Genomic DNA, 16,540 nt, shown 5'->3' on the forward strand with positions numbered 1-16,540 from the left:
CCACACTGGCACCCGGAGCTGGCTACGCCTGAACCTGTGCCCAGCTCCTTGGTCAGAACTCGGGGCAGCGTCCAGGGGGACAGCTCATCACCAGGGGGTGGGGACCAGAAAGCTATGTACCTGGTCATCTGAGACCCATCAGAAAAGAGAACTGCCCCCGAGCCAGCCCAAGCAAGCCCCTCGTGAACAGCCACTGCCAGACTCAGAGAGAGTGAAGCGGCCACCAGCAAAGCCACACTTACCTTTGGGAAGCTCTGTCACCACCTTCCCCTCATCCTCCTCTGAGGGAAGATGAGAGGAGAGGTAGCAGGAAGGAGAGGCAGGAAAGAGAGGCAGATGATGAGGAGGTGAGGAAGAGCAGAAAGGAGAGAGAGAGACCGATTAACAGGGATTATTTCCTGAAAGAGAATTCACTGAGAAAGAGGTGGTAGGAAAGCAGGGGTGAGGCCAGGGCGGAAGAGCCCAGGGTGAGGGGTAAGATCCACCCTGACAGGACCCTGAGGGCTCAGGGTGCACAGTTCAAGGACAGCCTCGCTCCCAGGGACAAAGCCGGCCCCTCTCACGGCCCCTGCCCCCCCCAGCTTACATCTCGAGCAGAAGTGTGCTGGCCGGTGAGAGGCGGCCCCAGCCCCTCTGCTCCCTGGTGACTCAGTGTCCCTGGCCATGCAGACACCTCCAAGTGGGAGGCTGTGCCGGCCGTGTGGGTCACACATGCGTGTCATTGCCCTCCTACCTGGCTGGATCAGTCTTCTGGTGACTAAGGAGAAAAAGCAAAGTTGGCCCCAAGAGCCCCAGCCCAGCCCTAAAACCAGAGTCTAGGGAACAACCTTCTGGGCTCTGCCTGTGCAGAATGGCCACTCAGGGACCAGGGCCCTCCACTCTCCCCTTCCCCACAAGGAGGAAAGGAGCTGGGGCACGTGATAAGGAAGTAGGAGGTGTGAACTGGGAGCGTGTGTACGTGTGTGTGTGTGTGTGTGTGTGTGTGTGTGTGTGTGTGTGTGTGTTTCCAAGTACACAGTGCCTGAACACTGGGGGATGGCAGAGCCAGGCTTCTGGCAGAGAAGGAAACTGAGGCCAAGCCTCCAAATCCCCCCGTCGGAGGACCCCGGGAGTGGCACTGACCCCATGAAGACTGTAAAGGGGCCTACCTGCCTCCACCCCTGCACAGAGAACCCCCACTCAGACCTGACAGTGTGGGCACAAAGCCAGGTTGCCATCTTGTTTCCAGAAGGGTCCTGAGAACCCATCACCTCGGGGCATTTTCTGATTAGATCCTGAGGCCCCGCCCAGGACCACAGGGGTCCTCAGATGCTGACTCACTCCTTTGGCCTCCCCCCCCCACCTTCCATGCCCAGTCACTCACCACCGGTAGGGTGCAACAGGATGTCCGCTGGGTTGTGGGGTTTCAGGCCAAGAGCCGACAGGGGTGTCTTGGCCAGACCTGGAGGGGAGCGCACTGTGCCAGAAAGAAGAAAGGAGACATGGCGAGTGAGCCTCGGGGCGAGAGAGGTGTGGGGAGAGGAAAAGGGGCAGGAGTAATGACACCCATAAGTGAGGGCATGTCGGTGAGGGGTGGGCGACAGGAGGGGGTGCAGAAGAACCAGCCCCAGTCCCAGAAGTTGCTGCCACTGCCCTTTCCTGTCTCTGTGTTCCTCCACAGCTCCAAGGGTAGACAAAGTCAAGAAATGGAGCTGCCCCTCAGCCTGGTCCTCAACCTCAAGAAAGTAATTTCTTGACCTCAGTTGCATCGCCGTGATCCCCTTGAATCACCATGGCTCACGACATACACACAGGCTTCTCTGGCTTTCTCTGACTTCCTCCATACTATACTCTCCCTTCCCTCATCCTCTTGTTCCCCGCCATGCACAGTCTTTCTATACCACGCATTTCAATGGACTTAGAGAACTAAAGGAAATGGGATATCAAGACGGCACATCCTGTAAAGGACAGAGGGAGGAAAGGGATTCCCGGCAGAGCCGCGCCCACCCTGAGACCCCAGGGCAGCCCTCGGCCAACCACGTCGCTTGCAAACCCCAGGAAGAGAGAATTTCTCAGGTGAGGCTCTCTGTACCCCCAAATCCCAGCGTCCAGGAAGAGGGAGAAGCCCCATCGCCACCATCCTTGGCCAAGAGCACTGACTCCCTGTGCAATCCCCAGGGCCCTTCTCAGCTGCCCGTCTGGGTTAGAAGTGTCATGGAACACACAAGGTCAGAAAGGGCTGTCAGCCATTTTCCCATCAGCCAAGGACGTGGCCAGCGTCCGAGCTGAACTGCAGGGCGGTGGTTATGCCCAGTCACGAGATCTCTCCTCGGTGGCAGTAGCTGCCTCTCCCAACACACCTCTGAGAAGAAGCAAAGAAGCAAGCTCTGTGTCTCCTAGCCCGGCCACGGGAAGCGTGCAGAGGCCACAGGCCCTGAGGACACGCAGCTGCACGGATCGGCCAGGGCCCAAGCCTGCCTGCCACACGCCGTTGGCCTCAACAGACCAGCGGCCACCCTCCGATGCCTAGCACCCCCACAGCAGCTCTGGGACCCCCCCCCCCCACAATCCTTTTCCCAAAAGGCAGAGAGACCTACAGGAAACAAAAGCTACAAGCTCTCAATGCAAGCAACATACATAAGTTGCTGGTGCACAGGTGGCTCTGTACATGGGTGCACACAGGAACAGTGGGAACTCGCAGGGGTCCAGGTGGGGGGCAGAGTCTATCCTCACACCATCCTTAGGTGCCAATTAGACAAATACAGCACAGGAGACAAATGTGTACAAACGTACACATCTGGGTAGTGAGGCAGATCTAGGTTTGCAGGTCTCTCTCCTTACGTGCACACACACTCACACACACACACACACACACACACTTTTGGTTTCTACCACCCTCCAGCCCCCCCCCTTACTGAAAATGGTGTCTTGCAAGAGATATTTATGAAGCACTTATTAATGTTTGTCAAGCGAATGAATTTGAACGTGATTAGTTACGGAGGATTGAGCCCAGCTTCAGAGACCACTGCCCATGGAATGGGCACGAAGCATCTCCAGCCCACAGGTGTGCATGTGTGGGCCCAGCTGGCGTAGCAGAGGCACAGGTGGCCCAGTGACCCAAGGTAAAGAGGACAAGAGGCAGGGGGAGGTTTCTCCTGGCTCCACCTCAAGCATCTCCAGCTGCCTCGTCACTCATGCCCCAGTCCCCAGGCATCTGGCTCTTCTGCTGAGGCAGACGAGTGGGTGGCCCTGAAGCCAGGCAAGGCTTTTGCTTCCCGACAGAGAAATTCCTCGCATTTCTCCACCTCTGTCCTCTCTCCCAACCCTGTGCACCGATGAAACCTCGGACTTACTCTCCCCGCTGGGACACCAGGGCTGGCGAGGGCAGGGCGAGAAGAATGGGAACAGGCACACGGGACAAAACCTAACTCGAGCTCAGCCCAGATGGCTTCCATCCCAAACAGGGTGATGACCAAGATCCTGGCTGATTGGACCAACCGCGAATTGGAGCAGGGGTGAAGGCGGAGGGCTGAGACCAGGGAGAGCGATTCCACGGAGTCACAAAAGGCCACAGAGCTGCCTCTTGAGCAGACCGCCCTGGGCCCACACTGTCCACGAGGGGAGCCCTGAGGCACACACGTGGCTTTAGAGCACCTGCGCGGTGTGGCCAATCTGAATCGAGATGTGCTGCACGTGTAACACACACGCCCGATTTCAAACACTCACTGTGAAATAAGAAGGCAACACATCTCTTTGTATGACAGGTCTTTGGGGTTAAATAAAACCTGTTACTGAAAGGGATTTCCTTGGCCTCTTTTTACATTTTTTAAAAAAGATTGTAACAGACCCCGTTAATATTTTTATCTTGAGGGGCGCCTGGGTGGCTCAGTCGGTTGGGCATCCGACTTCGGCTCAGGTCATGATCTCACGGTCCGTGAGTTCGAGCCCCGCGTCGGGCTCTGTGCTGACAGCTCAGAGCCTGGAGCCTGTTTCAGATTCTGTGTCTCCCTCTCTCTGACCCTCCCCTGTTCATGCTCTGTCTTTCTCTGTCTCAAAAATAAATAAACGTTAAAAAAAAATTAAAAAAAATATTTTTATCTTGATCTACCTATTGAAACGAGAATATTTTAGATATTTGGGGTTAAATAGAAAAATATTAAAATGTACTTCTCCGGTTGCCTATTACGTCTTTCAAGGCGGCTGCTAGAAAATGTCTCATCACAAACGTGACCCGTGTCCTGTTTTCCTTGGACGTGAGCTGCTGCTCACGACTTGGGCCTCCTGCGTGTCCCAGATGACAGCCAACATCAGTTGTGCTGGCACCGTGGCGGGGGACCGGTGCCACATTCCTCCCGTCCTCAGGATAGCCAGCCACCAGGAGAACATGCCACCAGTTCTGTTATCACCCTCCTCCCCTCCCCGGTCTCTCCCTCCTCTGCTGCCCCGGGCCTGCCACAGACACCCCCCCACGAGTCCTTCTCAGTATTGTCCCATCACTGCTGTCCCACAGCTGCCCTCTTCCAGCTCCTCCTGCCTCTTCTACGCCACCCCTGCACTCAGACTGGTCTTCTGTTTGGTTGGAAATGCCTGTGTCCTTGGGGGATTTTGCCTCTCCAGTGAGTGCATCAGGAGGTACAAACTAAATGCTCCTGCCTGGAGACTGAGGATGGATGAGATGGGGACTCTGACAGGCTGAGTGTTCTGGGCCTTTCTTTCCTTGATGGAAACTAAGTAGGTTGCCCGAAACGGAACAGGTGCCTGGATGTAGACAGAAATGGGCATCAGGAGCAAGTAGGTCAAAGGGTATCTCAGGGACACATCGGCAAGTCACAGTTGCTTTAGGAATTGGGGGAGGCGAGGGGGATGTTGCACCAGGATGCAAAAACTCTCAACAGTTAGGAAAAATCTAGACGGTGGGAGGCCGGGGACCCCACAGAAGGTCAGCGGGATCCCAAGCCTGTGGCTGCTGCATCCGTACATGTCTGCGCGTGGACAACGGAAGGAAGAGACGTGGGGCAGGATGGTGAAGTGAAATGAGTGGCAGATCCTGGCCACGCCCAGCATTGCCAGCACCTCCCCCCACACCGGGGTGCTTACTCAGGCCAGGGCTGAGAGAGGGGCTTGAGGGGACCCAGGGAAGACAGACTCAGTGAGGAGCTCTTACCCCCGCCGGGTGGTGGGCTGGTCGGGGAGGCTCCCTCCATCTCCTCAAAGGCTTCCTTGTAGCTGTGCAGATGGGGCTGCAAGAGAAGAACAGGGCGGGTAGAGGGGATGCCCACTGGCGGCCATACCCTGCAATCAGGGGCTTCCCAAGTAACCGGCCCACTAGTCCCCTCGTCAGCCCGACCACCCACCCCTCCTCAGGCAAGCACAAAGGTCAAAGGGAGATCGCCACCAATTTCTTCATCACTGCTCTTTGCAAAACCGTGGAAATCGGCTCTTTGCAAAACCGTGGGCCAGCATGGGTGGCAATGAGGGGCACCTGCCTTGGAAATACTGCACAACGGGGCCAAAGACAAGGGGCTGGGAAGGGGGAATCGGGTCCAGAAGGCAGTCAGGAGAGAAAAGATGTCCAAGAGCCATTTATATCCAGAGTAACTCACTAGCCTGGATTGTATCCGACACGGGCCACTCGTATCAGGATCTTCCAAGATGCACGTCTACAATGCATATTCCTCAGCCCTGTCCCAGCCTTAATACGCTGGAATCTACTGCCTCCAACTACTGAAATGTCTCAGAAGTGCAAACATTTTGACATAGAAATTAGATATCCCAAGAAAACTCTATACCTAGAAAGAATTCAACGACACTCTTGTCAGTCTCTATGATCGGGTTCGGAGTGTGGAGACTGGGGTCATCTGTGTCATACCCAGGATCCTCACCACCCTACTAAGGGGCGCCCTTTAGGAGTCAAAGGGGGAACTTCAACCTCAGTGTTGATGTAAGAAGTGGGAGCATAGAAGTTATTTAGGGAGGGAAATGCCAGCTTCCACATGCCAGAGAAGGGACATAGGGTGAGAACTGAGTTTACTGACAGGAGAGTGTCACTCAGGTGACTATCGGGCCCCTGAATAGTTCAGGTGGGCTCCACTACCCTCTCTGGCCACAGGACACAGCCCAAGGACTCACCTCTTTGGGCCGCCCTCCAGGATTGAGGGCGATGGTGAGAGCCAGCTCGGGGGAGACGCACTGGACAGGGGAACGGACCCCAGGGCTACGGGGAGACGCGGGTTCTGGAGACTGGTTCTCATACTGTCCATCGCTGGCTGCCCGCCTCCGGAGAGGGGCTGGGGGTTCTGCAGGCTGCTTCTCCCGAGCCTGCACCCCTGGGAAGAATGCAGGGCATAGAAGGCAATGAGCATATTAGGCGAGAAAGGATCGATGAGGCCCGATCCCCCCAGAGAAGGCGGTGCACCTTAGCCAGGAGCCACACTGGAGCTGGGCCTGTCTCCCCTGAGTACTCCCCACCAGCTCCCTCCGCCCGCACCCCAGGCTTTCTCTGCAGGGCGGGGGAGCTGCTAAGGTTGGGCTGGCCTTCACCGGGAATCGCTACCCTGCACAGGGCTGGGGCCCAAAGCGCAAGGGCTGATACAAGAAACAGATGTCAACTCTTTGCAAACCCTGGAGGCAGAGGGCCAGAGCTTCCAGGGAAATGAGGGAAGGTGGAAGGAGGAGAGACAGTCTCCAAGGTGACCGCGTCAACCGACAAGCAACATCAGGCCCGTGGGGAAGAAATTTGGAAAGAGCCAATAATGCATCATCTTGCAAATGGTGCTCCCGAGGAGAAACAAAGAAATGACTCAAGTCTTATCGTGAAGTCCCCAGCCCCAGCTGGCCCCTAGAATATCGCCGGTCTTCTCTGGGGCTCCCCACCCTTCCTCCCATGCGTCTCTGAAACCTCTCGCCAGCTTCCCTTCCGCCGGCCCCTCATCTACTCACCCCTTTCCTCGCCCCAAAGATGGTGAGCTTCCCACCCTCCCCCTCCCAGCAGAACAGCAGGCAGAGGGGCTGAAGTCATGAGCTCCAGCTGCTTTTCTGTATCCCCTCCGTTCCACAGGCCCGGGCACGTTGGGAGCCTCGCCCTCCTTCCTTCCCACTCCGTCTTCCCACAGCTGGGCTGAGGCACGGAACCCATTGCCTCATGGAGCTGGCTCCAGAATCCTCGAAAACTTACTCCCCAGGTCCTGGAGGCCAAGACCCAGCCTGAGGACAGGCTTCTTGTCTTCATTATCTTGTGTGAGGGAACTTTCAGCTCTGCCTTCACCGCTTCCCGGGAGGGCAGGTGAAGTGAGAGGAAATGCCGGGATATACCAAAGGTCACGTAGCACGCTGGCCGCACCAACCTCATGCCAGCACATCTGGGAACGCTGTCCCACCGCACACCACTCACGCACACGCACACACGCACGCGTGCCCACCGCTGGCCACTAGAAATGTGCCAGTGCAGCCAAGCAGAAATCACCATCCTGCAGAGCGAATCGTCTACCATCCACAGTGGGGTCGGCGTGCCCCCAGGTGCCCCACCCCAGCTCCGGCCTGGCTCAGCCACTAAGGCTGCCGTGAGAAGCACTTGCTGGGAAGCCTTCCTACTTGTCATGAGCAGCAAGATGCCGAGGCCAAACTAGGGCCAGACACACACTCTCTCTCTCACACACACACACACACAGTCACTCATGTCCCATTACTGGGGGCCCATCCAGAGAGCAGCAGGACTGGCATAATTTGCAAAGGCACAGCGGTGCCCAGATGGGGTGGGGTCCGCTTTGGGCTCCTCATTGCCCAGAGGCAGCCTCCCCGTTACCTCCACCAAGACAAAAGAGCCCCTTGATGGGGACAGTGATCCAGACTCCCAAACGGCTCTCCTTAAAGCAAAATGCCCTTAAAATGCCCTTATTTTCAGAATAGAAGCATGGGGGTCACATAGCCCTAACTAGGGTCTGAGCATCAGCCCGGGTCAAAGGTGCAGGCAGGCCCTGAAAGGGCTGAGCAGCGCCCAGGGACCCCGCAGCAAACCCCAGGCTCCCAGCCCTCAGAGAAGCAGCAGCATCGAGTGCCACTTCACAACTGAGGGTGCGCCTGCTTTCACCCCGCTTCTCCCACCTCCGCTGAGCCCCTTCCTCCCCAGGCCTCCTGGGCAGCCTCATCTAGAGCTGCTGCTCATTTCATTCCTGGCAAAAACATTATAAAGAAACAGACATAGCCATTGATTTTCTAATAATAATTGTGACAAAGGAGGCCCATTTGGGAAAGGCTCTAGGGGTTTGGAACGAAGTTCAGCCCCAAGGTTAAAAGAAATGCATTAGGGCCGGTTGTCAGTTCCGGCTCACCCAGCCCGGCAGCCTCTTTCTGGCAGGTCCCTGTGTCTTTGCAAGGGGTGGCCTGTTTGGGGATCTGATGTCTGCCCTTGAAAAGTGGGTCTGTTTTAATCCGAGGCCCTGAATCTCCCAGAGGGACAGAGAAAAGTCTCCCCGGTTTGCTCAGAGCATCCTCCATGTCTAGGTGCCCCATATGGTGGCCACAAATGGTGGCCACCTCGCAGAGGAGAGGCCAGACTACTGGAGGGGCTTCCCAAATGTGGAGACATGAGGCCCTGGCACAAGGCAGTCAGACATCTGAGAATGATCACACCTCCTCAAGTCCTAAGGCAGGGGGATGGACAGGATGACCTCCAAAGAGCCAGGAGTCTGCAGAAGGGGGAAGACCCCGCATTCCACTCCCATGGGGACAGCCCCTCCCCCTGCAGTGTGCCCCATGGCACCAGTGGCCGGCCAGGGCTCTCGCATTCTTTGAACACAGTATCTCACTGTTGTCCCCCTTGGCAGGCTCAGATATGCCCGGAGTGCTGGAGAGCGTGTCCCCTCTCTCTTGTCCTTCTCTGGGAGGGGAGACAGGGCATGGCCGGGGGGAGGGAAGAGAGTCCTACTGTTCCTCAGCCAAGCTGGGACAGCTGGACACAAGCTTACAGCCAGTGTCAGAGAGAGAACACCCCTCCCTCGTGTCCCGCAGACTGACCTATCATAAAAATAGGCTTGCTCCCCACTCCCCTCCTTCCCCCCACCACCCTCAACCCCAAGACTTTCTCAGTCTCTTGAGCCTGTTCCCAGTCTGTCAGGGCCTCTGTCTCCCTACACACACACAGGCGTGCACACATACTCTCTCTCTCTCTCTCTCACACACACACACAGACACACACACACACACTGCAAGTCTGGGAGCTGTAGCCCTAACACACATCAACACACCCGCTCTGGCCGAGCACAGCCACCCACCACCCGAGTCCCACGGACAAATGCCCTGGTGTCAGGCTTCATCACGTGTCTCCCCTGCAGCCCCCGGACTGGCCACTTCCACCCCCACAGACCCAGCTCTTCTTTCCAGCCTTCCGATTTCCAAAAGACTGGATTCCTCAGCTCCAGGTGACGGGGCTGGGTGTCCGACGGCATGCCTGGGGCTCCGAAAGCCAGGGTATCCGGGAGGCCACCTGCTGGGCCAGGGCACCAGAAAGCCACACGGCGATCACACTAGCAGCCCCAGGGCAAGCCATGCCAGCTCCCCTCGGGACAGGCCCCCCCACCTCACAACTGCCCCCATCCCCCGGGCCCAACTGAACACTCCCCACCACTGGGCCGAGAAAGGGTGAAGGGAGGGGAGAGGAGGCGGACAGGGGGCATTCTGCTAGAGCCATCTCCCCGTTATCCACGGACTGGGAAGAGGAGGGGCTGTGCAAGCACCAGATACTGCCATTGGGAGTCAACAATCCCCACTGTCCCCTAAGCCTTTTCCCGGAACTGCAGCCTTCTTAACCTGGGCCTCCGGGCTTCAAGGCTCAGGGCACTGATAACAAGATTCCCTCCATAGAGCTAAAAGACTATGGGCCTTTACGTCCGAGAGGCCAGGGGCAGACGTTAGTGGGCATCATCGAGCAGACACAGACCCTTGATAAAGGGTCCACCATACTGGAGGACATCAAGCCACCAACGTAAAATACACATGGCAGGGCTATGATCTCTCCATTTTTCACATTAGGCAATTGAGCCCTGAGTAATTAAGAGACCTGCCCAGGGTCACAGGGATGGGCCACAGGCAGAGCCAGGACCACACCCAGGGCTTCTGACGTTTGGCCACGGGTCCTAGGATCCGAGATTCAGGATGAGGTCAGAGGGCGTGCTGTATCCCCAGAGAGTAGTGTGCTCTAGAGTGGACAGAGCACAGATGTTCGCTCTTTGTCGTGAGCCTGGTGGCCCACACAAAGCACAGCCTAGCTCCTACCGAGGCCCTGGCCCAGCAGCCTGAGTGGTCTGGCCAGGGTAGCCAGAGAGCTGGGCTGTCCTCACCCTTACTGAGCACACTCACGTGGTGGCCTGTGTGTCCACCGGGGGCCTGTAAGTTCATCTAGTCACCCCAGACCCTGTTCCCAGCAGATAAGGCCAAGGCAAAAGGCATCAGGCCTGTGTCCATGCAGAAGTGGGAGCACTCGCTCATGCAGAAAGGAGGGGGAGAGAGTGTGGAGAGAGGGAGGAGAGAGAAGTGGGGGGGGGGGGGCAGTAAGGGGCCGGCAAAGAGAATGGGAAGAGATGGAAAGAAGAGAACAGAAGAGGGAAGGAAGAAAGGTAAAGGGGAATGGAAAAATGAGGACAGAGGACTAGACTGGGCAAAAGTTTGGAAGAAGCGGCCCATGGAGCAGAGAGGAAGAGAAGCTGAGAGCCACAGTGAGGGCCGCAGACTTATCAGGGGGAAGGGGCAGAGGTGGACCAACCAGAGAGGGAGGAAGATCGGAGCCGGTGGAGAGGAGGCAGCTGGAAGCTCGTGTGCCCGATGCTCTGCAGCTTGGCGTTGTATGCTGCCCACCCCAACCCCGGGGAGCCGGCAGGGAGGGGGTGAGCGGGAGGGGATGACACCAGGCAAGGAAGGCACCACACCCACAGCACAGGGGGCAGGTGGACACGGGACACACGGAGAATGCAAGGGACAAGGCATTAAACAAGACGAAACAAAACAAAAACAAAGAGAAAATCAAGATTAGTTGGTGTTCTGAGTCTAGGATCTGACCACACGCTGGAGGGAGGTGGGAGGGTGTCAGACAAGAAGAGAGGGTCTTGCTTCTCCAATGGCCAGGCGGACCACCCGCTGTCGGCACGGACGCCACAGCTCTTTCTTTTCTAACCCCAGCATGGGGCGAGCAGGTGCCAGCCAGAGACCAGGAGACTACAGTCCTGTCGCCCCACACCTCACCCGCCCTCACCATCGGCCTGGCCCCATCCCAGGACCTGTCTCCTCTCATGGTCACCTGCCTCTTCCTGGCCTCAGCTGTGATCCTACCAGCCTGGCCCAAGGGCCACACTCCCTAGCCTCCTAGCATCCCTCTGCCCTTCACCTTTCCCTCACACGTACCTTAGGTAACCTTCTTCCCTGGAGCCCCTACATTTCTACTGCCGCCCAAAGCTGCTGGGTACCACCAAAAAGTCGTTAAAATGAGCCCACCTGAATGCACTAGAAAGACCTACTATGTCATCCTTTAATCCACCGTCACTGACCTCCTGACACCTCAGGGGCCGCACAGGGAACCAGGCTCCTTCACCAACCCTCTGCTTCACAAGCTGCTCCACACCAGTTTCTTGGCCACTTCGTCTTCATGCCTCCCACCGTCAAATGTGGGAGGCTCTGGGACTCAGTCCTAGGACCTCTTCTGTATCCATGCTCACCCCTAGGTGCCATATGCAACGCCACACTTCACATGACATCACATACTGGCATCATAACACCCGCATTTTTAAACTCCAACCTCTCCCCTTGGTGGTTTCGAGGGCATCCCAAATCGATCACGGCCAAACTCACACTTAGGACACTCCCCCCAGGCCTGCTCTTCCCACACCTTATCCATCTCAGGAAAGAGCAACTCCACCCTTTAGTTGCTCAGACCCAAAACCCTAGAGCGGTCCTTGACTTGTTCACATCCCACCTCTAGCCTTGATGGCTCCACCTTCAAAACTGTCTGCAACCCGAGCACTTCTCACCATCTCCACAGCCACCTCCCTGATCAATAGCGGCAGCCTCCTCACCGGTCTCCTCCCTTCCATCCTGGCCACACCATCCTTCTAGAGCAAGTCGGATGATGTCACTGCTCTGCACACAGCACACAGAGTACCAAAGTTCTCACGATCACGTACGAGGCCCACTGCAAGCCGGCCCCCACTCCCATCACCTCTCTGTCTTCATGCCCCGCTAGGCTCCTCGCATCAGGCACACCCCCACCTCAGGGCCTTTGCACCTGCTGTTCCATCTGCGCATTCCCTCGTGGCCCGGTGAAGCCTCCTCTGATCCTACGTAAAGTGCAACCACCCATCTACCCTCTACCCCTCACTGACGCTTGACTGCTTTAACTTATCTCTATGGCACTTATCAGCAATCTGACATATTATACATGTGTTTGCTTACTTGTTTTTTGTCCATCTCCCCCATGAAGGCAAGGATTTTTACCTGCTTTGTTTACCTCCATTTTCCCAGAGCCTAGACTAACACAGACTAGGGATTCGTGCTGAATGAATGACTGAATGGGCCTCGATGCCATCTCCTATTTCCAGGATGAAATGTAAATGTTGGGTTCTCAATCTGAGGTCCCAAAGCTTGATACAGGTATTTCCCTATATCTGTATTCATCCGTTATTCTTGCTTCACAAAGAGGTATCTCACTTCCTGCTTGAGCCTAAATCATCCACCTGGGCTCCTGGGCCTATATCCCCTCTTACCTCCTTAGAGACCTTATTCTAGCAACTTCTTTCTTTCTCTTACATTCTTTTTCTTATTTCTTTTCCCTCCATATTCAACCTCTGTTTCTCCTCTAAAAACATTCTCCTGCCTCTTAGATTTACAAAAAGAAAAAAAGGAAAAAACAGGCTCTCAATATCTTGCTACCCTCTTTAGCTACTGTCGTCTTCCCTTTTATCACACAGCCACTTGAAAGAATAGTTGACATCCTGTCTGTACTCTCCCTGCACTCGCTCTTCACTCCTGCAGTCTGCTTTCTGTCACTCTCTATATGCCTTTGAAAATCCCTGGGGCCACCTAATTGGCACGCCCAGTGAACTTCTCCCAATCCTCTTCCTCGTGATCCCTCTGCAGTGACACTGCGAACCCCCCACCCCTCCCCCTGGAAACCCTCCACCGTCTTCACTTCTGCGGTGACCCACTGTCCCTGTCTTCTCTCACTGTCCTGAACATTCCGTCTCAGTCCCCTTCCTCTCTCTTCTCCTCAGGGCCATTTCGTCCTACTTTTCTCTCCATGCCCCCTGACACAGAGATCTCATCCATGCCCAAAGCTGTGACCTACATCTTTGCGAGGATGACTCCAAAATCAGTAGTTTTTCCACTCTTTCAAGCTCCAGTTCCAAATGTTTAGCTGCTTTCCATACATCTCTCCTACCTGCAGGCTCACCGTCACCTCCAGACTCAACACAGGGAACACTGGCATCTCCATCTCACACAAAATCCACTTGTCCTCCTAACTCTGGGCTGGTTAGTGGAACTAGCATTCTGCCCCTATTCGTGGAGCCTCAGAATAATCGTTGATGTCTTCCTCTCCTTCACCCTCTACATCCAATCAACTTGTAAATGCATTGGTTCTACTCCCGCGGCGTCCTTGACACTTTTCTTTTTCATCTCCACGGTCAGCAGCTTAATGCAATCCCCCAACCCAGTCTACCTAATAAGCAACTACACCTCCCTAACTCAAACAAAGTCTCCTCTTTTGCACCCTTCCTGCCCGGATTCACCAGCTACATCTTCCTAAATTACAGCTTTGATCATGGCTTTCTCCCGACTAAACACAGTCATGGGTTCCTACATTGCCACCAGGTAAGATTCAAGCTCCTTGGTCTGGTATTTTAAGACCAACCAGAGGCAGGCCCCAGGCTACCTTTCTTGGCCTCTCACACTACCTAAATTGCTCTCAACCTACTCTATCCATCAAACACTTCTGCCTTCGTGGCTTCACTAAAAACCCTCTCTCTCCTATGACGCCACCCACTTTCAAACTCCCACTCATCTTCCAAGGCTCTATCTAAAACCCACACGCAACTCACTCCTCAATCTCCCCAGCGGATACTGATCTTTCCTTTTTCTTCATTCCCACAGAACTTTCCCCATGTCTCACTTATTAGGAATGACTTCATTTTAAAGTTCTAGTTCTTTTTCCCCTGACTAAACTCCAGACTCCTTTAAGGATAAGATTCACACCTGATTTCCAGCATGCACTGAAATCTCTACCTCTAGAGACATCTGAGATCAGTCCAGTCACATAATCAGGATCATACGGTAACACGAACTCGACAACTCTGGCTTCTATCTCTTTTTCCTGCCTTCTTGCACTGGCTAGGGTATCCAATACAATGTTAAATGATAGCAGTGATACTAGGCATGTTTATTTTGTTCCTAGTGTAACAGGAATGCTTCTAACCTTTCACACGCAAGTGTGATGCATGCTACAGGCTTCTGGTGCCTACCCTTTATCAGGTTAAGAAAACTACCCCTATGTTCTCTGAGATCCAAGCTTAAATAAGATAGGAGGACCTGTCCGATCAAAGTGGAATGAGCCAGGGATATAGTATTAAGGTACAGAGGAGGTATTGAGCCTAGGGAAGAAAAGGCAGACCTGTGGGAGACAAGCCAGGAAAAACCAGATCAGGTTCATGGCCATGAAGAGGCTCTCCCTCGGGTCTAAGCTTCCTGAGTTACTCACGCTGAAGCTTATGTTCCAGCTTCTGGCAGAAGAATGTACAAGAAGCAGCAAGAAGCGGTCCTGGTCTATTCCCTGACTCCCATACTGTTGCACGCGATGATCCTGACAGTGCATCTGTACCTACACAAGCACGTCAGACACTCTGCAGGGCAAACAGGACCCGCTGACATAGGAAATACTTCCATATCAGGGCATGAACCAAAGAGGTCCCTTCATGGCCCTGGGGACCAAACATATCTGTCCTCTCTATGCATCTCATCCCTTCTCTGACTGAGGTAGAGAAGATGAAATTAGGGCTGGAGACAGAGATGCTGTACCAACGACGTCTCTCCCTTCCTGTGACTCCTTGGCAGCCAAAGCCTGAGCAGCTAAGGATATGGATGTTGACAGTCAAAACCTCAGAAGCCGGTAGGAGAGAAAAGGGCTGAGGGGAGACGCACTATAAGATGAACACACTTCTGGAGCCATTCAGGTATGGCTTCCTTTAGAGCAGGCTCCAGGAGAACTACACAGAAGGGTTTTCTGGTGGGGGGGGGGGGGGGGGAGAGAATTCACTCTGTTTCCCCAGAGAATCTGCCCCCCAGATCCTGCCTATCATTAGGCTAGAGGGTTACCATTCATCGGGCCACCTCAACTCTGTAAAATATTAAGAGGGCCACATCCCTCTCCCTTGACCAAAATCTGTGACAAAGAAGCCAGGGCCCACATGTGGGACAAAGCAAAAGACGGCAGCTCCCTGTGGACCACTCCATAAAGCATTTCACGTCTAGAGCTATAGAGCTACTCATCCCGTGTTTGACTCCCCACTAAAAGCAATGATGTTCTCGTGGGCCAGCTCTCTAGGCGAGGTGAGACCCTGATTACCAACTTCCATGGTGTAAATACTTTCATGACGGCCAATTTGAAGTTGCTGACAGTGGAAGTGGGGACTGTGCTCTGCTCTGAAGCACAGCAGGGCATCTATGCCCCACACCCCAATCCTGAACCCAACCCAATAGCCAGCTGGCCTGCCCTCAGCTACTTCCCCAAGCTCACTGTCCATCCCCAGGGAGGGTGTCTCCTCTCTCCTACAGCTGGCACGGTGACTCGGCTTCCCCTAAATTTAGGGAAAAGGGTGGAGGGCAGAGACAGCCTCCCAGGCTCCTCTTCTTCTCCCTGAACTCCCACCACTCTGTCAGCTGAGGTGCTTGGCACAAGGTCCCCTAGCCCCAGTCTCTAGTCCATCCCCACCCGGCCTTACCTCCACAATGAAAAACACCCCCAGGATTTCCCACCCAGTGTGGCTGCCCCCATGGAATGGTCATAGGCTTAGGCCATTAAGAAGGAAGGGAGACCTTCTGGTCCCTCCCAACATGGCTCTGCACACTCGGCCATTTCTTGCCTTTATCTCCCCAGTGAGCTCTCTGGTCACCCCATTCTCTCTCCTCTCTCCAGGAAGATGAGCCCATTCTCTGACAGGAAACAGAGTTTGGTTCCTCAGTGCCTGCTTCTCATACAGAGCAGGTCCAAAAGCCGGGACTAACAGGACAGTTGAACAAGAAGGGGACCTTGGCCTCCCCACCAAAATGAGACATATCTTGAAAGGACCCACCAGGGTTGAACACTCGGGTAGAGCCCAAGGCCTTTAGGACACCCTTTCTATCTTTGTTATGCCTCTGAGTCTACAGAGGCCTCCCTCCAGCCTTCTCCACACCTTCCCCCTGGGAACTGAAGTCTGAGGACAGCAGGCAGTTGCAGAAAGCATCTTCTCTCTGCATAGAGAATCTGTACTCCAGCCCCAAAGTCACCACTTCCAAGAAGCTTTCCCTGATTGCCCTAGGTGCTAAG

General features: G+C 55.0%; 1 protein-coding gene across 11 annotated transcripts in view; it reads right to left on the minus strand.

Moving 5' to 3' along the window:
• The window catches only part of TNS1 (tensin 1), a 225,789-nt gene that overhangs the window by 25,422 nt on the left and 183,827 nt on the right, over positions 1–16,540 (minus strand). For 5 of the 11 annotated variants that reach the window (XM_086719586.1, XM_086719589.1, XM_086719593.1 and 2 more), the window contains 5 exons: positions 10,736–10,819; positions 6,109–6,305; positions 5,144–5,219; positions 1,364–1,456; positions 243–281 (listed from right to left, as the gene is read on the minus strand). In XM_086719586.1, the coding sequence (XP_086575712.1) occupies positions 243–281; positions 1,364–1,456; positions 5,144–5,219; positions 6,109–6,305; positions 10,736–10,819 (489 nt within the window). Of the gene's footprint in view, positions 1–242; positions 282–733; positions 758–1,363; positions 1,457–5,143; positions 5,220–6,108; positions 6,306–10,735; positions 10,820–16,540 lie in introns of all 11 variants that reach the window. The other 6 variants (XM_086719592.1, XM_086719594.1, XM_086719587.1 and 3 more) reach the window with 5 other exon arrangements.

Source organism: Puma concolor, chromosome C1 (assembly GCF_028749965.1).
Source record: "Puma concolor isolate L17-30 chromosome C1, mPumCon1.1.hap2, whole genome shotgun sequence".
Classification (NCBI taxonomy): domain Eukaryota; kingdom Metazoa; phylum Chordata; class Mammalia; order Carnivora; family Felidae; genus Puma; species Puma concolor.